The 26,342-nt window shown below is 40.8% G+C and overlaps 1 protein-coding gene across 1 annotated transcript; it reads right to left on the reverse strand.

Moving 5' to 3' along the window:
* Positions 1-1,977: 1,977 nt before the first annotated feature.
* On the reverse strand, positions 1,978-26,202 carry LOC110547533 (lysine-specific demethylase 4D). The gene is made up of 2 exons (XM_021635140.2): positions 25,862-26,202; positions 1,978-4,275 (listed from the first exon to the last, which is right to left on the reverse strand). Exon 2 carries the CDS (start codon positions 3,962-3,964, stop codon positions 2,468-2,470), a length of 1,497 nt encoding a protein of 498 aa, XP_021490815.2. The 5' UTR covers positions 3,965-4,275; positions 25,862-26,202; the 3' UTR covers positions 1,978-2,467.
* Positions 26,203-26,342: the final 140 nt, after the last annotated feature.

Genomic DNA, 26,342 nt, shown 5'->3' on the forward strand with positions numbered 1-26,342 from the left:
GTCAGAACTGTAGCTGTGGAAGACATAGGCCCCACAGCACACAGCTGCCCCTCTGTGAGATGTCTGCTGTTACAGTGTGGCTGTATTCTTGACCCTTTTGACATTTGTGACCCCATCTATGAAACATGATGCCAAATGTGGCTGAGCTACTGATGTCTCCCCCCCCCCCAAAAAAAAACCACCATGGTTCCAGGCAACTGCAATTTTGATGTGGGCCTGTCCTCTGGTGAGCCCACCACAACTCATCCCATCCCATGAACTTGCAAGTTTTTCTGGATGCCTGATCATTTCTCCTGTTGTGACAATCTTTTACCCAGTGCCACTGAGGTAGACCTCCCCACCCACTGGATGCCACAGGACCTGTCTTTCTCCTGTGTGCCTGTGACTCCTGGCACAGGCTTGGTGCCATGTTTACTCCTTCTCACATGGGCCCTGGGACACTTGTCCAGAGGTGTCCCAGCTCCCACTGCGTCTTGGATCAACATTGGTTGATTTGAGGTCCTGTGCTGGATTCAGTCTTCATTTCCATGAGGGCCTTTGCACCAGTTACCCTGGCTTCCTTCAGACCATGACTCCTTCCCCAAGAGAGCCAGGACTTAATCCCAGTGCTACCCTTGTCCCTGGCCCAGCTCAGACCCTGCACAGCACTTCCCATCAGACACTGGAAGTAGTCCTCTGGTGAGCCAGTTGATACTCAGGGAGAACTTGTGACGGCTGATCTCTAATAAGCTGTTCCTTAAATGTACGTAGGAAAGCTATGAATTGCAATAATGGAGCATATTTTGAAATAAGAAGTTTTGTTCTGGAGATTTGCCCAATATTTACTACTCTTTCAGAGAAGACAAATTTGAATCCCATGAATCATTGGATAGTAGGATCAGAATGAACACACATATACGCTCACACACACATAACTGTGATGATCACAGTGGAACAAAAGATCTCAGGTTTCAAGTCCAGCTTGGAGTTTGGTCTGTAGAATTAGTTCCAGGAGTGTGTGTTGGGGTTCATCCAAGGTTAGTGTGTATGCTTGTATGTGTGTGTGTGTGTATAGGTATGCTTGCATATGTATGTTTGTGTAGGTGGAAGGGTACATGTGTCTGTCTGTGTGTTTATGTGGGGGGACTGCGTGTGCTTGTTTGTGTGGCGGGAGTGTGGTGCTTGTATATGTGAGTGAGTGTGTGAGTGTGTGTGTGACATGTTGGTGTCACTTTGGGACACTGGTTCTTCCTTCTACCATTGTTTCTAAGAACTGAAAGGTCTTCAGGCTTGTGAGGCAACTGCCTCGACCTGCAGGTCCATCTTGCTGACCCACAACATGTTAATATCAGACACATGAATGGAGACTAGGCCTGGGCCACTGCATCCAGCAAGGCTGCGCAGCACAGGGGAACTTTCTGAGGCCCAGTGTAGAAAAGGGCAGAGAGCACCATATTGTCTCTGCAGAGCCAGCAGGGACAGAGACTGCCATGGAACTCAGAGATAGCTCTTCTAGGAAGGGGAGGAAGCTCATGTGTGTCCAGGCATAGAGGGAAGAGGGGAAGGTGTGGCGTGGCTTTCCTGACAAACACATGGATCTGCTCCACAGTGAAATGAGAAGGCATTGGGCCCATGAGAAGGCATTGGGCCCGTGAGAAGGCTAAGAGGGCAAATATGGCGGCAAGTCCTTTCATCTGAGTGGGGTCCACATGGTTCACTGAGAGAACCAGCTCCAGCCAATATCCTCTGACCTCCACACTACACACCCTGGCTCCCACACTCCCACGCACACAGCACAATCTCACACACTAGGTAATGAAAACATGCATGGGCTTAGGTTAGGTGCAAATAGGAAATTTGGTATGGAATTAAAAATAGAATTTGTTAGTATAGAGTGACTTCTTCATTAGATTACACATGCCATGGTTGTCTGGAGACAGAGGAAGTGTCATTGTCTCAGTGTTCCCAGTGTTCAAAACCACAATATTAGAAATAAAGTAATTTTAACATTTGGCTGCTTTGCCTTTATTTGTGAAAACTGGTGAGACAAATTTCAATACACCAACTTTAAGAGGTCATCTGTGACTCTCAAATAACTTTGGACATTTTTGTATGACACTTCCTTCGTGACTGCTAATCTAGTAGTAAAAAGTTAGACATTTTGCAAGAAATGGCTGTGGAGTAGGAAAACTTGAATTTTCAGCCTTTTCAATGGCCCTGAGGATGGGAGGTCAGCTTTGAGCAGCCTAAGCTGAAATTAGCCAATGATACCTCCTGTGGTAGACCAGGAGTTACTGGCATCCTGAGGCTTGCCAATTCCGGAGAGTGGAAGGTACAGTGTGAGTCTAGTAGTTAGAACTGACAAGGAGCTCCATCAGCCATGGCCAGTGTCCCGCAAACTCAGTCAATGGTCTGAGGCAAAGGTTCTATTGAGCTTCCTACTGCAGGGCAATGAGCTATTGGCACACACAGGTTCAGGGGTCAGAGGTCAGTTCTCCTTCAGAGCTGTTACAGGATGCTGTGGGCCAGGGCTCCCAAGTCCAGAGTTCTCTATCACATCTCCACGCGCGGACTGGGACTGAAGCTCCGGGCTCAGTCCTGGTGGCAGGCGCCTCTTGACTGGAGCCGCATTGGTGGATTCCTGTACTTCTAGTTCACAAGGGCGACGACCCAGACCACGTCTTCCAGTTGACATAGGAGAAGATAGGCCCAGAGGATGTGGTGGGGCTGTGGCTGGGTCAGGCTTCTGGACCTCATCACGTTTGGCACCTGATGGTTGCCTGGAGGTGTGGCACACCCGGGTGTTGCAAGAAATTTTACTGTCAGTGGCTATAGACAGAGGAGAGCGTGACACCTGGGGAAGCCGGTGATGCCTCAGGCCCCAAGGTTTTTTTGGTACTTGGCTCACCCTCCAGGTGGTGAGCCCCTGAGTGGTAGGCCCCATAGTCTCTGTGTGGTCCACAACTGCCTGATCTTTGCCCCGTTTCCACAGCTCATACCGCTCTGGCTGTAGGATGCGCACAAAGGCGTCCATGGAGAAGCTCACCCGAGCCTCCCCACAGCTGCACTGAGACGCCACCTTGCCGTAGTCGATCCACCGCGGGGTGGCGAAGTTGATGGCCTCCGCACAGTTGAAGCCGTGGTTGAAGCCGGCGTGGTAGCCATAGGGAAAAGTGACCATGAACTCGCCAGCCTCCTGGGTCATGCGGCCAAAGGGGATGCCATTCTCCCTGAGCACGGTGGGCGAGATGAGCGCCACCTTGTGCCTCAGGAAGGCCTGGCAGCCCCGGGAGCTGGCAGGGAAGAGGTCCCTGGCCAGGAGCTCCAGGCGCTGGCCATGCTCAGGGGGCACAGCATACCACGTCTTGGGCTGCCCAAAGTGCAGGTAGTTGATGCTGTACAGGTCCATGTCCTCCGTGTGCCACGCAAACGCGGTCTTCCACATGCCAAAGTACAGGTAGGGCGTGTTGACGCCCTCGATCACAATGCCACATTCCTGTTCCAATAGGTCCTGAATTGTTCCCAGGTGTCCCACATTCCAATGTTGAGTCTTCCCATCAAACAGGGAGCCGCTGACATCGGCACCATAAATTGGTGACCCATAGAGGCGATTTTTCCAGTATTTTCTCTCCAACTCTTCAAAATTCAGGTGTGGTGGGGTCCGGTATTTTTTACTGTTGGCTAGGTGACGGTACTGCCCCACTGTCATGGCTTTCTTCTTCTTATGATATTGTGTGAACACACCCGCGTGCCCAGAGACCACTTGCTGCAGGGGCGTGGCTATCAGGAGATCTGAGACATCCTCATAGGACTGCCTGGCTCTCCACTCCTTGGGCGGGATGACCTTGGCCAGGCCGGCTCGATGTGCCCCTTGGGACTCCATGTAGGCGATGTATTTGTCAAAATCATTAAACTCTTCCTTGGTTGGACGAAATATCATTATGCTGCAATTTGGATTCTGAGAACAGTTGGACTTAGACCGCATAGCTTCCAATTTAAACACCAAACTCCTCTATATGCACAGAGGAAGTAGAATTTTTTTAACAAATGAATTGTTGTGGGTGTGATGTAGCAGAATCTACTGGCCAGCTTCTGTATAAATGATGGGACTGGCTTTCCTTAGGCTTGCTGACTAGCTAAGAGCCAGCACTCTGGCTGTCAGGCTCGGTGGGCTAAGGCAGCTTCAGCCTCTGCTGCGTTGCTCAGTTGGGACCCGGTTTTTTGCTCTTCTTGTCTACCTGATTGTGTAGACTGGAGTGTAGAAGAATGTCTTCAGGGAAGTGACTAAAACAAAATCTGAAAGAATAAAGTTTGAAAATGTTTAGAAAAAGCTCTTAGAGAAATGCGAATTAAACACTCACTTGTATAGTACTTTCAGAGGTCCAAGCCTTAGAAGGAATGCCAAGGTCTAAGCGGTTGATAATGCTGCTTGTAATAACCATACCCCGCAAACTACACACACCTGTCAACAGTGGTGTGGAGAAGGGCATTGCTATACCTCATGCAGCAGAAGGCCATCAAGAGAGGAAGTTGAATGTTTCATACAGGAGCCAATTTTATAAAGGTGATATCAGAATTTTCTAATCCAAGAGGATCTCTATTACATGATTCCATCTACGTAAGATTGAGATGAGACTAAGAAATTTATGTTCAAAGATCACAGAGTGGGTAGCTCTGTGAAAGAGAGAGGTTTGTGGGTAGGAGTCTAAAGATTTGCAGGTGTTGATCTACTCAGCACCCCAATGCTGCTTATTGCGTATCAGAATAGCTCCTTGTGATCATTCATCTAGCATGATGATCTTTACAAATGGCTCTGTGTTAGTTTAAAATAGTTTAGGAAATAAGCACCAATGCTAAAGGGGCATACATGTAATGGAAAAGAGTTGGTTTCTTTGTATGTTGTGTAAATATGCTTTTGTTCTAATCCCAAGTGTGGGATTTTAGTTAGGCTATAGTTTGTCCACACCTGTGAATTGTCACATATGAGGCTCAATCTTTTGCCAGCTGGTAACAGCCTTTTTCATGCCGCCTGGAGAGGGGCATAGTCTAGGACTCTGAGAGTATAAATATGAGAACAAGAAAGAGACGGTGTGGTGTTTGGTGTGGTGTTTGGTGGAGGCATTTGGTGTGGCATTCTAGAGTGGCGTTTTGTGTCATGTTTGGTGTTGGAGTGTGCTGGAGAAACCAGAGACAGTGTGGCAGCTTCAAGGCACAGCAGCATGGAGACTGCTAGCTGCATCTGTGGTTGATGGAGATTGGTGAAGAGCCCTAAAAGAACCCTGTGACCCTAACTAGCCAGGAGAAATAAAGGAGTCTGGGACCCCTCCCCCCACTAACCTTTTCTCTCTCCTACTGAAGGTTGGGGGGTTGATGGAAGGAAGGTAGAGGCCTAAACACCCCAAATATAGTAGAGTTTTTAAAAAGACCACTACCGGTAGCTTTCTGCTTCACATACATAATTGGATTAGAAGGAAAGAAGGTGCTTAGAAATGAACCAAATATTCAGTAAAAAAAATCTAGATAATTAAAATATAGAGGGAAAAGAAAAGATTGTTCAGAGAAAGGTAAATTAAATACAGGTCATGCCAGGTGTGGTAGCACACACCTGTAATCCCAGCACTTAGGGAGGTAGAGGCAGGCAGGATCACTGTGAGTTTGAGGCCAGCCTGGTCTACAAAGCAAGTCCAGGATAAGTCAAGGCTTATCAAGAAAAAACCCTGTCTTGGAAAACCTAAATAGATAGATAAATAAGGATCATGCATTTCTTTAACTCACATTATGTGATTTTATGGTCACATAAATGTTTTTTCACAACTGGTCCTATATAGCCCAATACAAGATGACAGAACTTTTCCCTATGAGTAAGGGCAGTCCAGATATATGAGGGAAGTAAATGGTAGGTGTTCAGACAGTTTCTCCGTGGCTGTATCAGAAAAAGACCAGAGAATGTATGTGGTTGTATGGAAGATCAAACACATGATAATGACTGGTCATTTCATCTACCCTAGATAAAAAAAGAAAATGAGAGCATTGAGGGTAGTGGAAAGAGAAGGAGATACTATTTCATTCTAAGGCTAACTTTTTCTATTAGGTCAAATATCTCTGTTAGGGTGCTGCGAAATATGGGGTGCCAAGCATGGAATACTGAAAAGTTTCTAAACTAGCCACATTTTAAACTGAATGTTTTTACCTGTCATATCTTCCCTAGTTTTTACTTTATGCTGTTAATCAAATTTTACCTCCTTTCACAATCTCTCTCCCCAAATCCTTAATTCTATTCTACCCTTTCCTAACCAGATGAACTTAACCTTCATCTTCTTTTTCTGTCTCAAGAAATATATTTCCCTTGTCATCTCCTGTAGCTCTCTTTGGGAATGATCACTCTGGCTGTGACTTGCAGGACCTTTATCTAAGAAGCTGCATAGCCTACCCCTTCCAGCCTCACACTCTGCCATGAAATTGGCTTTCTCAGCATCCCCTCTTTATGAGACTGTGATGTGGAGATGATGATATGAAAACTCATTAGCTTGTGTCCTCAGTCTCAAGTTCTGTCTGGTCCTATCTTGTCTTCCACACAGTACACTGAGAACTTCGTGGTGTCTCTAGGATCTTAGGGCATTATTGTAAGGCCTTGGAATATTTTTATAAGAGACAGGATTAAATGAGTCCCATTGGCCCACAATGTCCTGCCTGCTCTTTGTTGCACCCCTTCTCTTCTCCTGCTCTTCTCCCAGAAGATATTCCTCTTCTGAGTTGGCCTCTGTACTTCAACTCCTTACCCTCATCACCTCCCTTTATTCCAAGACTGTAGCCAGTTCAGAAAACACTTTCACCATTTTCTTTATTAAGGTATAAGTCACCAGTATTTTTCCTGGGTAAAGCTCTGTTTCTCTTTCACCTTCCTTTCAGTACCAAAATGTGTCAAAACTTGAAAGTTTACATTCAAGAGTCTTCCTTGACAAACTGACTTCCTCCACCAGATAGCGCTCCAGGCATTACAACACCATATTCATGCTGGGGTTTAGAGGACCACCTCCCAGTCCTCACCCATAGGGCGCTGTTCCTCCTCTCTGGATTTTCTTTTTCCCCTCAAACCCACCACCACTACCCTCCTACTACGGAAGTGCAACCTTATCTCAAAGCTCAACTCATTCTTAACTTTTGACCTAGCACGCTGTTGGCATTTGTTGGTGCTGATCTCTCTCCCTTTTGTATAATCACCATCACAGCCCCTTAAATAGTTAATGCTCTCAACTTTGCTTCTCTATGTTGGATCTTCCATTAAGAACTTGAAAGTCAACTGTAAAGGCGAGGTGGGCCATTTCCCCTTGAGACTAATGTTGGTGGATGTCTTCATTTACACCAATGGTAACACAGCTATCCTAGTCACCACCGAGCTTCATCTCATTTTCCAGATGACTGGTCAGTAATACGAAAGGCATCAACAGAGTCTACTGTGAGACCCTGAGGCCAGATTCACCAGGAGGAGGTCGCTGTGCTCTTTACCCTCCCTATAAGGTAGCTCAGGATGCAGCCTACTCTCCTCTCCTGCTGAAAACACTCACCAAGTATATTCAACCAGCCTTGAAGGTTGAGTACTACCAAAATTACATGAATCGTGTAATAATTCTCCATCTTAAAAATTATCTATAGGGCTAGAGAGATTGCTCTGTAATTGTTGTACAAACATGAGGATCAGAGTCTCTTTAGTAGTCATGTACAAGTCAGGCATGGTGCTGTCTGTAACCCTTGTGCTGAGGGGCAAGGCCAGAGTTAGACGGATTGGAGGTACCTAAACAACCAACTTCTGGTTCAGTGAGAGACCCTATCAAAAATATGGATAATGATAAAGACACCTGAGATGTTCTTCTGACCTCTACATAGGTACATAGGACAAGTGCACACCCATGTATGTGTGCAGACTCAAGCAAACAACAAACACTATTATATATGCATATACACTATTATATGATTTTTAAAATTACTTTGATATGTAAAATCAATTTTAAATATGTAGGCAAAATATTTCATTCATCTGAACACATGATCTAAAAAAGTGAGATAATTTAAAAGGAGATAAATACCACACCAAGGATCTTTCCTAAAAACCAAGACATAATAGAAATTCTTGCTGTTAACACAAGTCCCCATTTCTGACTATTCAATTGAATGTGCTTTGAGCTAGGCATGTAGTGTTGTTGTTGTTTTTTTTTTTTTAACTACATTTGTAAGTGTTCTAGAAATAATAAGGCAATGTGTCCCTGCATATATGCCTTAAGATGCTGCATATCCAAAGGCAATACTCTGGTGTCTTGCAAGATTTCTGGGAATTAGAAAGGCATTGCTCCACTTCCTTCAAAGACAATGCCTCTAGTCAGCTGGATTGCTCAGTGGGTCCAGCACCAGATGCCCAGACTGAAGGTCTAAATTCAATCTCCAGAACCCATGTGGTGGAGAGGAGAACCCAAACCATGAGCTGTTCCCTGGCCTCCACACCTGCACCATGGCATGTTCTCCCTGAAACCCTCCACATAGAATAAACAAGGAAAAAATGCCCAAGTTTTGTGAGTGACTTTTAAAGAAAAGAAGATATGAAATGAATTGAATATTAATGATCCTTTCTGCTATAGCTCTGGCACACATTGTAGAGGAGGAAAACCTGTCTTCATGCTATTTACACGTTCCAAATCTATTGCTTGAAGTGGGGATTACTGGCATCATGCCTCAAATATTAGCCACTGTTTATTTAGAGAGCATCATATATATTGGTCATTTATCATTCATCAATCATAATACTTTATAGCTGAAAAGTTCTTATACAAATGATTCACTGTTTCCCTCACTGGACAGTTATTTGCTCACAGGGCCACAGTTACTACTAATTACTTACATGCAAATATTTGCTCATCTTCAAGTATCTGAAACAGTACACCCAGTAAAATACTGACTGAATGAAATTTCTCAGGTTGCAAACTTGTAAGTGAAGTGACAGTATTGCAGGATAATTTTAAGATCTTTAGTACATAGTGCCAAAACTTTTCTGTAAGAAACTATCATTTTTCCCAATATTGAGCAAACTTATTTTTTTAAAAACTTTTACTACTTGGTGAAGTATTAACCCAAGTTATAATTTACATTTCTTGGATCACCATGGAGAAAAATATTTTCATTCACGCCGGCCTTCAGATCTCATCATATTCACTCATTCCCTTTTGTCCATTTTTCATTAACAATACTTGTTTCCAACCTAGTTTACATATTACTTATACATGGTATACTGTAAACCCTTTGTTGGTTCTAGTAATATTTCTGCCTATTTGGCACATCTTCTTTATTTCTCTAATTCTACTCAAGTTATACTGCTTTATGTTGTGTATACTTTCCCATATAAATACACACAAGTATTACCTTAACTTTTTATGTGGTAATTACCTTTTATTCTGCACTTTTAGAGCTTATTAACTTTTAATTATTTCTGTGGGTTCTGGTGTAGCTGCCTCCTTGCTCCCAGGTTTTCTTCTGGAGGTAACAGGTCTGGCTTCTCCCCCAAAGGAAAACAGCAGCTCAAACTTCCACTATCTAAATTTTAAAAATTCACTTTACTTTACTCACTCCTCATGATGTCCAGTCCAGAAACTACCTTTGCTCCTGCTATAGAACATGAACTATGATCTCATGCTTCATTGGACAATGTCCTAGATCTCAGAGAAATAATCTCATTTCTGAAGGTGCCTGCTGCCATGACATCCTAAAACCCTCAGCTCCTGTAAAGGTATCTGCTGCATGGCTTTCCTGCTAATTTAGGACTCCTTTGCAGGATTTTACATGTATTTCTCCATCTAATTTCCAGCTTCCACATTTGGCCACTATCTTATCTCCTTTAATCACCTTTGAAAATTTGTCAAACTACAAATTCTGTTACTGACACTTTAAGAGGATATGGGGAAATTAAAAAAAAATAGCACTCAAATTATTGTCTTTATGGAGCCCCCATCCAAATGTATCACTGTACAAATCCTTGTATAAATTCTCAGTTCATGTCAAATACTTCTGGCTATCCTCCTTGACCTTGTGTTTTCTTCTTCTCTCAACTTCACTTCTTTCTCCCTTCACCAGAGTTTTAATTCCCGCATTCCAAGTCAAGCTAGGATTCTGCTGCTAGTCCTCAGCCTTGATGAGGATTCTGTTTTCCATATTCCACAGTTACTATTTAGAGGTACTTAATGAAAACTGCTCAAGTGGAAGCTCCCTGGAAGGCATTTGCTTGGCAGGCAGCTTTCATCTCCAGTAGCCACTCACAGAAGGTAATGAATGCATCGCTTCTAGAGCTGTGTTTATTTCATTACCCAAGTCATTTGGACGTCTCTGCCTTACAAATGTCGGTGTTCCACTCCTCATAAGCTGCAAATGAAAAGGAAAGTTAAAAGATGGCCTTTTCTGTGTGTGGACACTCAAGTTAGCAGTATACAGGTCATGTGAATGTAGAAAAATATACTTAGCAGGGAAAATTGGGTAGGATCGGCAAATGTTATATTGTGACATAGATCCTGAAGATTGAGATTTGGCCTTTAAATCCATCAATATATTATGACTTCAGTGTAGTCTATGATAAATTGGACAAGGTATTACTAACTTCATTCTAGCTACTTTCTGCTGCATGGAAACCTGGAGGGTAATAATGGCATCCAGCGACAAAGAGCAGGAAAGGTCTTTAACACGCCCCCCCCCCCCATACACAAGGATACACCACACAGTGAAGAAATTACCTTGAATTATAAGTTTTAGATACACTCCCTGATTGAGCTTGTAAGTCTTGTACATGACTCAATACAGTAACACAATCCCCTATGGCTTAAACTACACTGACTCGTATAGCACACAACCCAGAAAACCCTAATTCATACATATCCTCTCCTTCACTCCTGTTCCTGAAGCCAACTGCTTGTGTATTTTAGGTATTTATTCTGCTTTTCCCATGTTCTTAGACTTTTCGATTTCAGATACCTTGAACACATACCAATGCAGAATAATGAAGAATTTATTCTGTGATGCCCCATCCCAACACACAGATTACCCCTACCTCCTAATGCATCTATCACATTTTCTGGTTAAAATCCTGATACTTTCCACATAAACTAACCACAGCTGATCTGTGCAGTGAACAATGACCTCACTGCTGCATGCTTACAAACTACTTTTATTATTTTTCCTTTTCTCTGTTTTATACATACTCACTCCCTGCTTCATGTAAATGCTCAAAGAAAACTAGGTCACTGAAACAGATTTTTCCTGTGAGAAATATTCTTCCTGGAGCCCCCATGCTTGCTTGAAGGTGAACCAGTAGTTGTAGGTAGTTGCACAGCCTATATCCTGACATTTTTCATTCTCCACAATCCATGGAGTACCTCTCTATTATGTTAGGCCCTTCCTGACAGGCTCCTTCCATGTACACTCACTTGCTTTGGCAGAGAGTATCCATAGGGAACATCCCTGAAAGCGTCATAGGGATTAGAACTCTCCAGAAGAAACACACTGGTGTTTGAAGCCTATATCCAGGAAGAATATCCAACAATCTGTACTGGGTATTCATACAACCTTTCCTTACCAAAGGCTCCAGAGATGCTGAGCAAAGACCATTTTTAACTAGAATGTACACCACTGTTGCCTCTGCAAACTCATTACATTCCTTACAAAAACAAATGGCAAAATTTATGTAGGTCTTCCTAGGTCAATGTCTACCATCTTTGCTGCAGTAGATTGTGTGTGATGAATTCTAGCCTCAGCTCTAGTGAGGCAGGAACTATGTCAAAAGTTTCCTAACTATGAAACAAGAACATTAAAGTTATTGGGTGGCCAGAGATACTACACCAGTTTGCCAGCGTTTGAACATCTGAAAATCTCTTTGGTCTATGCTCCCTTTTCAAATTCTGAAGGTATTCTTCTGTGTCTTCTCAAAAATCCAAAACCAACCTTTTGCTAGTCCTTTTACAAGTCCTGTGTACACTTTTTGAATAGTCTGATCATTTTCTGAACTACTTTAGTGGATCCATTTTAAAAAGTCCTCTGATTGCTGGTTTGTTAAGGTGTGAATGGTGAATCTGGCCAGCTCCTGTTTTAGGCATGCCTTACACCGACTCGTGTTTTGCATTGCTGTAAACTAGCCTCATCATTTCTTTCCTGCATTCTTTCCTACCCCATGTCTCCTTCTCTCCATCTCTGTATAAGCCATCGTTCAGCCACCAAACCTCATGACTGATCCCTTAATAGCCTGTTCCTGTTACTTTCAACATTTTGTTCTTGTATTAGCCAAGCCTCTCATCATTTTCCGTTCCAGACACTATTTTGCTGTTTGTTCACTGTAGGTTAATTGCTGAAGATTTTCTCTTCTCTGAGAGGATTAATTTGTTTTTAGGCTGCATTTGCTCTCTACACTGCATCTTTTCTCTCTGTATTCACTCTGAGGATGTTTTGGTTTCCCTGTATCAAGTTAAATATATTTAAGAAGCAGGAACCAAGTAACTGTGTTTGCTATGAGTGCTCTAGTAGGAATCTAGTCATTTCCTTTGGCGAAGGGAACACCTGGCAATATCTAAAGGTGGGTCTTAATAAAAGACTTGAAATTTACACTTTTTTCTTTTGAGACAGGACAAGGTCACTCTTCATAGCTCTGGATGGAAAGTGCTGTGCTTAAAGGTGTGCGCCATGATGCCTAGCTATTCACTTTTTAATTAGTAGCTGGAGCCCAGGAATTTGTGGTGTCTGTGGGATTTATTGTTGTTCGTTTGGTTTTTTGAGACAGGGTTTCTCTGTGTGGCCCTGGCTGTCCTGGGACTAGCTTGTAGACCAAGCTGGCCTCGAAATCACCAACACATCCAGTTCATTTTTTTTTTAATGGACACACTGAAATGAAAAAATAAAATAAGGTGTGCTAGTTGATGCTGTAATCTCAGCATTTCAAAAGAGGCAAGAGGACCATGAGAATGAGGGCAACCCAGGCTAAGTGGTGAGTTCCAGGACAGAAAGGTCTACACCAACAACTCCTCTCTGAAACAAACAGAAATCAGATAATCTATAGCAAAAGCCTGCAGTCCAACTAGTAAGAACTAGTAACTTCATCTTTTACATTTGCTTCAGGCAATTTTTAAAACGTTATTGAGACAGAATTTATCCATTTAAGTGTCTGCTTCAGTGCTGTTCAGCTGAAGTGCCTTTTACATATAGGGGCTGTACAATCATCTCAGCAACAAATTGTAAGGCATTTCTAACACTCCAAAAAGCAAGTTTCTATCTTCACACACACATAAGCAACTCTTTTTCAATTTGCCTATTCCTGATGTTTGATGTAAGTGAAATCGATAATATATGGCCTTTGTGCTTAGCTCCTTTCACAGAGCAAATTGAGATTTGTGTTGTATTACATACCAGCATTTTTTTTACAGCCAAATAATGTTCAGATATATCACATTTTACTTATCCATTCAATTGATCTAATTTTAAGTTGTTCTCACTCTGAGGCTATTAGCAACACTGTTGTTACGAACTTTCATGTACAAGTCTGTCTTGGATACCTAAAACTGTTGGACCAATTGACAGCTGTTTGCCATTTTGAGAAATTGTTAGTTTTCCGTAAATAACTCCATTTTTAAAAAGATTTCTTTGTATGTGCATAGGTGCTCTGCCTGCATGTTTGTACAAAGGTGGCAGATCCTCTGGAACTGGAGTTACAGACAGGTGTGAGCTGCCATGTGGTTGATGAGAATTGAACTCAGGTCCTCTGGAAGAGCAGCCAGTGCTAACTGGTAACTCCATCCTTTTCGTGCACCAAAAGTTGTAAGGGGATCGGTCAGCTGCATAAATGGCCTCTCCAACTGTCTTCTTAGAGAAATTCCAGGAGTGAGCATCCTAGTTTTAACATGGACTTCCTTAGTGATTGATGACACTGAGCGCCTTTTTGTAGGTTTATTGACCATTCAGCACATTTTTTGGGAAATTTCTGTTCAAACTTTTTTCTGAATTACTGAATTGTAAAGTCTTTTTTATCTGTGTGTTTTTTGAAGTGCACAAGCTCTGACCTTTTTGTCTGGGTTGTTGTTTTGAGACAAGACAGGTGCTATATCTAACATGCAGCACAAGTCTTAAAGTTTTACAGTCTATTTTATCAATGCTCTGCGTCGTTGCCTGCCATTGCTGCTGTGTCTGCGGCACTCATCAGGGCCTCATCTGCAGTCACGGAGCACTTGCTCTACTACCTAGTAAGCTTTTGTTGTTTTGGTTGGCCTAAGTCTATAGGCTCAATTGAAATTAATTATTGTGTAGAAACCCAAATTCATTCTTTTGAAAGTGGATATTCTCTATTCTTTTCCTTGAGTTGTCCTGAAACTTTTGTTGAAAATGGGCTGATTGTGAGGGCTTTGGGCTGTGCTCCACTGAATCTGTGAACATCAGTGTCAATGTGGTCTACCTGGTCACCCTAAAAACGTGCCAACCAACAGAACCGGTCACTTCTGTTTCTTCATCCCTCAAGATGCACTTGCTAGTCAGCTTGGTGGACTCTTGACAATTTGATTGACTTATCTCATTATTGTTGATTTACTACCATTTTTCAAGTTTCAGTTCTGTGAATTATGATGGTAGTTAATTTTCTAAAGTCAGTTGTCCAGTTGAACTGCTTTTCTTGTTAACTTGTAAACTTTCAATGTTTGAAACAAATTCTGACCATGATATTTTCACAAATAGCTTACTACTGACCCACAACCTCTATTTAAATTATAGGTCATGCATATTTTGAAAAAAATTAAATGTATGTCTTGTTTACTAGTCTTCCTTCATGAGGCCACAAATATATCTTATTTACTTATTTTTCCCAGTGAAAATCAGAAGAGGAAATACATCTGGAAGTTAAATTTGGACAGCAATAGCTAATAGAACACAATCCAGAATTTGAAATTACCATAAATGGCCAGCTGCTAATGCAACTAATCATAACTTTTAGGTTTTAGGCATTACATAATAACTGAGATTTAATTATGGGGGAATTTTCTGCTGGAAGTAATTTTTGCTTCTCATGGGCCTCTTTCTAGCTTTCTGACATCTTTGCTCTCTGACTACTATGTAAATACACATAAATTCAAGATTTGAAGCTAAGATCCATATATGAGAACATGTGTTTGTCTTTCTGAGCCTGGGTTACTTAATATATTTTCCAGTTCTATCCACTTTCCTATCAACTCCTTAATTTCATTTTCCTTTATGGTTGAAAATCCCAATGTGTGTATGTCCCATATTCTCATTAATTCATCTATTGATGGACATGTAGGTTGATTTGTTTTCCTAGCAATTCCTTTTTCTAGCAGCCATGACCATGGATGAACAGGTATATTTTTAGCAGGGCACTCGGTTCTTTTAATGCCCAGAGATGGAATAGCTGTGTCACATAGAAGTTCTATTTTTAGGTCCTGGAAAAAAAAATCTTCATACTAATTTCCATAGTGATCATGTCAGTTTGCATTCCCATCAACAGTGAATGAAGATTCCTTTCTTTAAATCATCTCCAGCATTTTGGTCATTTTCTTGATAACTACTCTGACATGGGGTGAGATGGAATCTGAGCCATTTTAATCTGCATTTTCCAGATGGCTAAGGATGCTAACCATTTTGTTGTGTGCTCTGGTATTAATGCTCTGCCAGATGTACAGCTGGTGGATTTCATCTCACTCTGCAGGCTGCCTTTTCAATTACTAATTTTGCTATATGGAAGAAGCCTTTTAATTTCTTCAAATTCCATTTGCTGATAATTAATTGTCCCTATTTCCTGAGCTACTGGAGTCCCTTTCAGAAAGTCTTTACCTATTCTTTTTTTTTCTAATGTCGTCAGATTTTGGGGTCTTACAGTATGGATTTCAATCCACATACAGCTGATTAATAGGGAAGGTGAGAGATAAGGATCTGGTTTCCTCTAAATATGGAAATCCAGTTATCCCAGTACATTGTTGAACATGTCTTTTCTCCAATGATTATTTTTACCACTTGTGAAAACAAAAAACAAAAACAAACAAACAAACAAAAAAACCATGGGGCTTAGCTATGTAAGTTAATGTCAAGGGATTTTGTTGTTGTTCTTGAATTTTCCATTACATTGATCTACATGCCCTTTTGTGTGTGTGTGTGTGTGTTGGCACCTTTTTTGTTTTTGTTTTGTTTTCCACACAGATAAAACACTGTGCTTAGAGAAAAAAAAATTTTTTTTCTGTTCTTAGCATTTTCTTTTGCTTTGTTTCTTTGCTAAATTTTTCATCCGTTCCTTCTTTTGTACATCTCTGTGGCTACCCTGTTTTTAATTTCTATAATATTTAGCGTTGAGAGTTGGCACATAAAATTCTCACCATCCATACTCATCTCCTTTGCAAAACTTGGCTAGATTTATAGTTATACTTGAGCATTCTTCCTAGAGTAAATTTAATTCACTCCTGCTGATGTGAATTAGTACTACACTGAAATAACAAAAATATTGTACACAGATTTTGTTCAGCTCTTTAATTGAGCATTCTTACTCATTATCTGGTAGTTATTCATATCTTGATGTACTTCAACAGTATTTCAATCATGAAAGTAACATGTTTCCGTACACTCTAAGAAACCTAGGGATTTATTTTTGTGTGCGGGTGTGGGTGTGGGTGTGGGAGCATGCGCACAATAGAAATTCTTCTCATCATGTCTTGATTTTACATTCCTTCTTTAATGTCATTTTTTATTAGTTCTCTTTTTGATTAACTATTAAGTCTAGAATATTTCATATATATTATTATATTTCTATTTGTTCATAGTTATTATTCTCTTTTGCTTTGGAACTTGACAGCAAAATTCTTGGTAACTAGACACATTCTGTAGTGAAATGCTAAATGTTACCTGACATAGTAAAAATTCTACAGTCATTACATATTGTAGTAAGAGTTGCTCTAAACTTTCATATTATCGTATCCCACGTATCATCTAATCTAAGTCCCTTTTAAATATAGAAGAACCCAGGGATGACAGCACAAACAAGAATCTTAATGACAAAAAAACTAGAAACTTCTAAATTTATTAAGCTGAAAATACATTTTAAAATAAACCCTTAATAAGAATGAAGTAAAACGTTAAATGAGAAAATTCATTCTAAATAAATGAGAATGAAAATACCACTTTTCAAAACTGTTGTATGCTGGTAAGTAATATTAAAGAAAAACTGAAAACCTTAAAGAAACAGGTAAGGCAGGAGGCTAGAAAATTATATGAACTAGGTAAGCATTTATCTAAAAATAAATTTTCCAAAAGTTTTTTTAAGGAACTAAAAATAAGATCAGAAATTGATGAAATATAAAAACAACATATATTAGAGTACAGAGAAACTTCTGAGAATTTTAATAAACTTGAAAAGCCTTCAGTGGAAATGATGAAGAACAAAAATAAAAGATACAAATAACCAGCTCTGGTAAGATAGAGGTCATTACTGTAATGGCTGGTGGCACAAAAGAAGTGAAAACAAAAGTAAAAAGAGAAAACAGGAAAAAAAAAGTATGGATAATTTTATACTAAAACATTTTTTAAAATAAGGTAATAGATTTCTAGAAAATTATGACAGACAGAAAACGAGAAAATTAACGATATTTACAACTATTAAAGAAATTCAGGTAGCAGCCAAACTCTTAGAAAAAAATTCTAAACTCAATATGGCTATACTAGGGCATTTTACCAACCATTAAAAAGGAAAAAAAATATGATTCCAATCTTGGGCAAATTTTCCCAGAGAACAGAAAGTATGCTTCCTCGATTCTATTATGACACAAATACTAAGGACACTAGGAGAAAGGAAAACGGTTAATGTCCCTTTTGAACACTGACACAAACATTCTAAATAAAGTATGAACACACTGCCTCTAGGACTATGTGCAGTGATAGCTTAGTACAGCAATAAATGACTAGGTAAAATTTAAAATAAGTCTACACACTGAAAGGAAATCTCAAATGTCCATAAAGCATTTGATAAATTCATTTTAAAAATTATGCTTGCACGTACAGACTAGCACTGTTCAACCTTTGGTCAAAGAAGCTTCCTTTTGAAGTAAGCAGCAGTAACTGCAGAGACTCATGACTAGTCCAGAGATGAGAGTAAATGGCTGTTGGATGATCAACTCTAGATGGGACACTTATATCACCCCTTCCAAGCTCAGAAAACATGGTAGAAGGGGCAGGAAGAATGGAAATGCCCAAGCAAGTGACAGAGTGTTGAAGAATAATCTTCAGGAATGACATGGCACTTTCACTCTTGAACTGTGATAACCTGTGCTAGACTACATGAGATTAGATTTGTCAACATCCTGCCAGAAAACAGGGAGGAACTCACAGTACCCAAATGTCTCTGAAGATCTATGGGTAATGATTTCCAGGCGAAAGAAGGCATTTTCTTTAGTGGTACAGCCACTGGAAAGATGCCCATGCTCCTGTAAGCAACCCTAATGAAACTCATTGGGTCACAAAATAACATAAGTAAATAAGAGGTGTTAAAGTAGAAAAAGAAATAGTCAGGAAGAGGAAATGAAATCAGTAAGAGGGGAAGAGGTATGAATGTAACCAAAATACATTATATATACATATGAAAGTATTGTAATAAAACCTATTGAGTCAAATATATGACATTTTAAATTTTTTTCAGCAATCTAAAATAGTAAGAAAGATACCATAAGATATATCATTGCAAACCATCAAATTGTACTTAGTAGTAAGTTAAAAGTTTTATCTTGCAGATCAAGAAAAAAAAACAAGGACGCCTGGGATCAGAATTTTTATTCAACATGTCCTGGAAGTTCTACCAACACAAGTCAAAGAACAAAAAGGGAGACAATGAGCAAAGATACTGAAAAACAAAACAAAACAAAACAAAAAAACATTAATATTAAATATTATTGGCTGGTGATATGTAGATACAAATATTCAGAGTAAACCACTTGGAGAGTTCTCTGAATTTAAAATAGGTATATGCAAAAATCAGTTATACTTACGTACATCAGTTACAAATGATCCAAATGATATCTTTGACAACAACATTAACTATTATCTATTAATGAAACCTAAAGCCAGCAAGAGTTCGTGCAGTTTCTATGAGGCAGTAATGTAAATATACTTAGAGAAGCAGTATACTGACATGCTTTCAAAAACAAAGATGACCTAAACAAATAAAATATATATATATACTTCTTTCCTAAATCTAAAGACTCAGTATTGTAAAAACGTCAGTTCTTAAATTTGAAATGTAATGTTATTCCAGTTAAAATTCCACGTGTATTGAACTTGACAGTTGGCTCCTGAATATACAAAGGATAAAAAGATCTTACAAGGGAGGAAGAGGAGCAAGAATTGTTCAACTAGATGTCAAACCACCACCATCACATCCCAGTAAAATGAATACCCGGTGGCCTGAGACAGGCCTATGGACAGGGAATATCAGTATGAGTTCAAAGTAAGAACATTCTGAAGTAAAACAAACAAAAATCGCATGTATGTACGTAAGAAAAAGGACTGATATGCTGAACTAGCCCCAAATGAAGATTTCCATATATCAAAATCAGTATCAGATATTTTCAAACGAGAAGCTAAGAAGTAGCTATGTGCAGCATAAGTAAGTAGTAGGAGTTGCTACCCAAAATATTAAGAAACCTGTATGTAAAAGACAATTCAATAGGAAAGTAACTGACACACATACACACACACACACACACACACACACAAATAAATCCAGGTAGATAATAAACAGGAATTAGACATCAAGGGACACAGTCAAGACATCAATGACAGGTCACTACCCACTGCCAGGTCAGATGAAGCTGAGATGCTGGGCAGCATCAGGCCTGGTGAGATTCCACAAGGAGAGCTCTCCCCGCGGCTGATGTGGGTCATATGAAATGCACGTGGCATGCTCCTCTGCACATCTACAATATCTGTAGTAGCCTTATTTGTAAATTTCACTGTAACAGAAACATAACTGTTAGATTTACAGAGTACATTCTTACAGTTAAATTCCACACAGCTACACACAACACACATTAAGTGGGAAGGCAAAAAAAAAAAAAAAAAAGATTCGCTTATATATATAAAGTTCAAAGCTGACAAGGAGTTTCATTTAGAAATTAATTCATGAGCATTTAGTAAAATATCTGGGGGGGGGGTGGGCTGGGGAAATGATTCAATAAGATTGCTTAACGGACAGGCAAGAGGACCTGAACTCTAATCTTTAGCTCACACTTAAGCATGTGGCGACATGAATGCATTTCTTTCTTAAGAAAAAAAATTGTGGGGCTGGAGAGATGGCTCAGTGGTTAAGGGTACTGACTGTTCTCCAAGAAGACCCAGGTTCAATTCCCAGCATCCACATGGCAGTTCAAAACTGTAACTCCAAAATCTGTCACCCTCACATAGACATTCATCAAGGCAAAATTTTGCCAATGCACATAAAAAATATGGAAATAATTTTTAAAAAATTCTCCTTTTATGAGCTATCAGGTTCATAGATGATGGGTTTTAGTAGAAGAAGAGGAAATGAATCAATTGGTAGAAATGGAAGGAGACTTGATTAGTTTTAGTTGGATTGGAGTAGGCTGGCCTAATTAGAATTTCGATGGTATATATAAAAGAGCCTGACCATCACGAGTTTTCACTTAAGAGATTATCTTCTGAATGGAATTATTTCCTCTGGGTTGTGTATGTTTTCTTTTGAAATCCAGACTCAGGTGAGCAGAAGATAGGTTACCTTTTTCTTTCAAACTGAGGCTTAGTGCCGCAGTAGACTGCTCAACTGCTCACCTCACACACACCACAAAAGACAAACACATACGAACCAAAGAAACAACATTTACACCAGGACATGATCTCTTCCTTTAAAGTTCACTCTTTCATATATTCATTCACTCATTTCACTAGGAAAAGTTTTACTAAGCAAATGTTGATGGTTAGCATTGTTTTAAATGCTTGGCCTACAGTACTGAGTATGCCCTCATGGAACTTATATTCTATATGTTCTCCATAGCAGTGGACAAACAGTAATGTTAACATACAACACAGGACTACACACATGCCATTTTAGAAAGAAAAAAAAAAAAAGACAGGGAGACGATTATGGGAAACAAGATTACAGGATGTTAAAGGACAGAAAGGAAGAGCAATGGCAACCTTAACCAGGGCTGTCACAGCTGGCTGGCATCATTTGAGCAAGGAGTTAACTCCTTTCCTGGCCACTAAGCAAAGCTCCTACAGCAGAAGTAGCTGTGTCTTAGCAAGAAGGTATGTAAGCCTTCCGGCATAAGGGATGAGCCTCAGAGGCAAAAAAAAAAAAAAAAAAAAAAAAAAAAACTAGGAGAAGGAAAACTTTGAAGGCCACTGTATGAATGTTTGCCTTTTCCTGGGAGGGTAATGGGGTGCCGATGCAATGCAACTCACTGACTAGGTGTCCTTTTTCTTAATCTCATCCAAATGTTTGTTTTTCATAAATTGCTGAGAACACAGTATTATAATGTGATCATTGAAAAGTTGTCATATCTTTAAGATATTTTTATATACACATTTTATACATACATATTATATATATATATGTATATATATATATATACATATACAAATAAGTATATACACACACATATATATTGGTGGTGGTGGTTTGTTTTCACGTCAGGGTTTCTCTGTGTAGCCCTGGCTGTCCTGGAACTTGCTCTGTAGACCAGGCTGGCCTCAAACTCACAGAGATAAGCCTCCCTCCGTTTTGTGTCTATCTGTGTGTGAGTATGCCCATGTGTGTGGATACCCACTGAAGGAAAAGATGAGATCTCCTAGTGCTGGAGTTACAGACAGTTGTGAGCCACCAGACCCGGGTGCGGGGACTGAACTTGGGTACTCAGCAACAGCAGGACCCACTCCTAACCACGGAGCACCACGTTTACTATCTATTGTGGTAGGAATCCCGTTTTCTGCAGTTTCGATGGGTTGTTTGCCTTTTCTTTTTTTAAACATTATATGTATTACTCACAGGACTAGTACTGAGTATATGCTAAAGACTTTTGTCTTCTAATCTGACATTTAGCTGTTGACTCTGTTCACCTCCTACTAATAACTTACTTATTTGAGACGAAGTATCTATGTAGTCCCGGCTCTCCTGGAATTTACTACTAAATCAGGCTGGCCTTGAACTCACTTCTGCCTGCCTCTGCCTCCACAGTGCCCGGCTCATGATTTTCTTCTTTCTAAGACAAGGTTCTCGACTCAGCCTCTGAAACACTGGGATCACAGGTATGGATCACCACACCAGTTTATTTATTTAATATTTTTTAAATAATTTTATACATTCACTTGTATCCCAGCTGTAGCCCTCTCCCTCTTTCCCTCCCAATCCTCCCCTCCCTCCCTCATCTCCTCCCTGCCCCCTTCTGAGTCCACTGAGAGGGGGTGTCCTCCTCTCCTTCTGTCTGGCCCTAGCTTATCAGGTATCTTCAGGATGGTTGCAATGTCCTTATCTGTGGCCTAGCATGGCTGCTCCTCCCTCAGGGGGGAGGGGAAGCTCATGAGTTCATGTCAGAAACAATTCCTGCCCCCCTTACTAGGGAACCCATTCGAATACTGAGCTACTATGGGCTGTGTCTGAGCAGGGGTTGTAGGTTATAGCCATGCATGGTCCTTGGACCACAACAGTTTAAATTTAAACTCAAAAGTGATTTTTTAAATCGTTTAATTCTAAAGCCATAGGATGTCTGTCTTCATCTAACTGTCCTTCAAACAATAAGTACTATAGTTCCTGAGGTTTTTTTCTGAGGGTTTGAAGATTTCTTTTACTCCTTTTGGATGCTGTTGTTTTGTAACCTTTGAAGCTGGAATTTATATATATTCTCCTCCATATAGTCAATTTTGCAATCACAATGATTACATACAACATCTTACCACACTAAAACACTACCTTTGCCATACTAAAAAATGAAGGTGCATATAAAGCTGTTATGATCTATAAGAGTATGAGACAAGTCGGGTGTGGTGGCACACACCTTTAGTCCCAGCACTCAGGGAGGCAGAGGCAGTTGGATTACAAGTTCAAGGCTAGCCTGGTCTACAAAGCAAGTCCAGGACTTGTGTAGCCTTGGCTACAAATAGAAACCCTGTCTCCAAGAAAAAAAAGAGACAGGACATGTGTCATTAAGAAGGCTTTGGGTATAAGACCCAGAATACCAGGAACCAGATAGGTTTACCTCATCTCCAATGACAGACAGAAGCTAAGATAAGGACATAGGCAAAGCAACCTGACAGAGCAAGAGATCCTTGCAGAGGCGACTCTAGTTTCCCAAATTCAAAGATGATCTAATATAGACTGGAGAGATGATTTTGTTGGTAAAGTGCTTGCTGCTCAAACACCATGATCTGAGTTTTGATCCCCAACAGCTAAGTGTGTCAGAGAGCATCTGCCACCCCGGGATGGAAAGGCAGACAGGAGGCTCTTCTTCAGGGCTTCTGGCTAGTCTAGCCTAATTCAATAGCTTGAGGCTTAGTGAGAAACTGTTTTAAAACTAAGGTGAAGAACAATAGAGGGAGGCACCAACATGGGCCTCCGGCCTCTTCAGCCTTCAATGTGGCTCTCAAGGAATCCCCTACACATTCAGCACCAGAATGGGACTGACTCAGACTGCTGAGACATGAAGATTTTTGGACTGTGTGGCTACTGACTTCTCAATCTCTCCAATGTCAACACCCGTACTGTGTCATGAAAGTCAATCCAGTAAATCCCCTTGAGTATATATTCACTCTATCAGCTCTGTTTCTCAGGAGAACCCTAACTGATACAGAAATCTTTCCAACTTCATTTCTTTTTCTTATGTGTTTTCACTGTTTAAGCCAAAAGGTTTCTGGTATAATTTTCTTAGTAATTGCAGGTACTTTAATTTTTTGTTTGTCTGTTTTACCTTTCTTATTAACACTTCCAGACTATTATAATCAAATGCTTAAAACTTTGTGAACTTTTTTTGTCTAAGCTGTAATGGAATCATCGGGTTTTAATTGGTAGAAGGTTAAATGGACTGGGATGACTTACTAAGGAGTTGATAAAGGCAGCTGGAACAAAAAACTGGGCTCTTCTGTCACCACCTTGCCACTGAGATTGCATTCCTTTATTTTATAACATGCTGTTCATTCATTTCACCACTACTTACTCCGCACCTATTATGCACCACGTACTGATCTATATGAGAGGACACATGAATAAACAGGTAGGGTTCCTGCTTTACTGGAATTTAGGTTCTAATAGTTAGTCAGACAATAGTAACAGGCAATACTGATTCAGCGAATCTGCTTGCTGAGGTAGTTCTCAGCACTTTACAGTTATGTAATCACCACAGCAACAATAGAATTACCACTACTTTTGCACACAGGATGGAGGGAAGGAGAGTAAAAATAATTTACCCAACTGTACACAACTAGGGAGGGCAAAATAGGGGATAGAGGCAAGATACTTAACTCGGTGTGGTGGCACACGCTCTTAATCCCAGCACTCAGGGGGGCAGAGGCAGTAGGTTCAATGTTAAGTTCTGGCCAGCCTTGTGTACAAAACAAGTCCAGGACAGCATAGGCTACACGGAGAAACCCTGTCTTAAAAAAACATACAGAACAAAGAACAAAGAAAAAAATAGCAGACACTTGGTCTCAATAATCTGCCTCAGACCAAAAAGAAAAGTGTACATGAGGTAATGTAAACCAACAGTAAACCCAGCTAGAGTTCAGCGTTATGGAAGTATAGAACTGGGTGCTAAAAGACATTTTTGCATGGGAGTAGGGCACAGTGTAGATGTCAGAGGAAACCCCACTGAGGAAGTAGAACTGAGCTAAGACCTAAAAAATGGAGTCACAGCTGTCTTTGGGCAGAGGTGAAGAACATAGTGCAAGACTTTATAAAAGAAGAATGTATGCCTGCACTCAGGAGGCTGAGGCAGGAGGATGGTCAGGGCATCTGATAGATAGCACTTAAATTCAAAGTCACTTGACTTGTCTCAAAACTCAAAAGAAACAATGAAATCCTGCCCTTGTTCTGAGACACAGAAATGTCCAGTTGAGTGTATCCAGGGCCTCTGATGGACTAAAGTCAGGACGGCAGGCAGGAGACATAAAGTGTGAAAGGGAGAGAGCCTCAAGTTAAGACAAGCGGCTGTTTTAGTCTAAGTGTCAAAAGTACTATCTGGTAATTTTAAAAGATCACTTTGTTCTGTGCAAAACTGTAGGAAAGTCCACTTGGAAACAATTACAATTCCAAGAGAAAATGACAGTGGACATGAACTTCAGGATAATCTTCATAATACTGAACAAGAATGGCAAGTGAAGAGGAAAGGAAGAGATCTTGGGTCACTAATATGATGGCTGGGTCTTTTGTGTGAGGCTGAGAAAGGTATATAGCTTCGATAAGGAAAAAAATAAAAATCAAACTTTTCACCTTCTATTTCACGGGTGGGGGGGACTGCATTTGGGGAGTCAGATTCTTTTCTAATTCTCTTCATTTAAAAGTTCCAAAGGAAAGATGGAAAGGCATTAAAATGCTCAATTTAAGATCTTTCCACTTCAGACAAACTGGAGAACAGTTTGAGCCTTTGCCGTCCCCAAGGTCTCAAACAGGGGACACCAAGACAACGTTGGCGAAGCCATCTTAAATTCCATCTCCTGCTCCTCCTGGCGGATAGGCCCACTGTTCTCTAAACGTTCTCTACGGTAAACGCTCACGGCATCTCCCCTCACGCTACAACGCTTAATGCACATAGCTACATATAGTTATACATCTTAACAAGCAATGCGACAACCCCTGCCTCCAAGGCTAGTGGTTTCGCACGAATGGTACCTTTAGAAAGCTCGTGGCTGCCCCCGTACTTATTTGCGCCTTCTTCATATCCACTTAAGTGACAACTCTAGTCCCTAGGCTGCGGGCTCTACTGAGGAGCAGGAGCCGTTGGGTCGGTCAGGTGGCAGGCTCTCCTCAGATCTCACGCTTGAGGGACGCGGACCGGCTCCCTGGCGCCATCCGTCCTCGCAGAACCGCAGCGAAGAGGCTGGGAGGGGGTCGGGAAAGGAAAAGACGCAAGAGATTTAAGTAATCGGTTGTCAAACGCACAACATGAAACTGAGGGTGCACGCCGAAGCACCGGTTTCAAACGCCCGCCCCCTGAGCCGTTCTGGCTCCGCCCCCCGACGACGTCACACCAACTTCCTCCTGAGTCTCCGAGGATTGGTCGTCGCGTCAGCCTCTGAGAGACGGTTTTAAAAGAAAAAAAAAAAATTATTTTACACTCAGGATTTACTTCCGGGTGTAGAGTTCGACCCTC

Source organism: Meriones unguiculatus, chromosome 1, assembly GCF_030254825.1.
Source record: "Meriones unguiculatus strain TT.TT164.6M chromosome 1, Bangor_MerUng_6.1, whole genome shotgun sequence".
Lineage (NCBI taxonomy): Eukaryota > Metazoa > Chordata > Mammalia > Rodentia > Muridae > Meriones > Meriones unguiculatus.

Coding starts and splice junctions, on each gene's coding strand:
- LOC110547533 (XM_021635140.2), bottom strand. CDS start 3,964: ATGCGGTCTAAGTCCAACTGTTCTCAGAATCCAAATTGCAGCATAATG.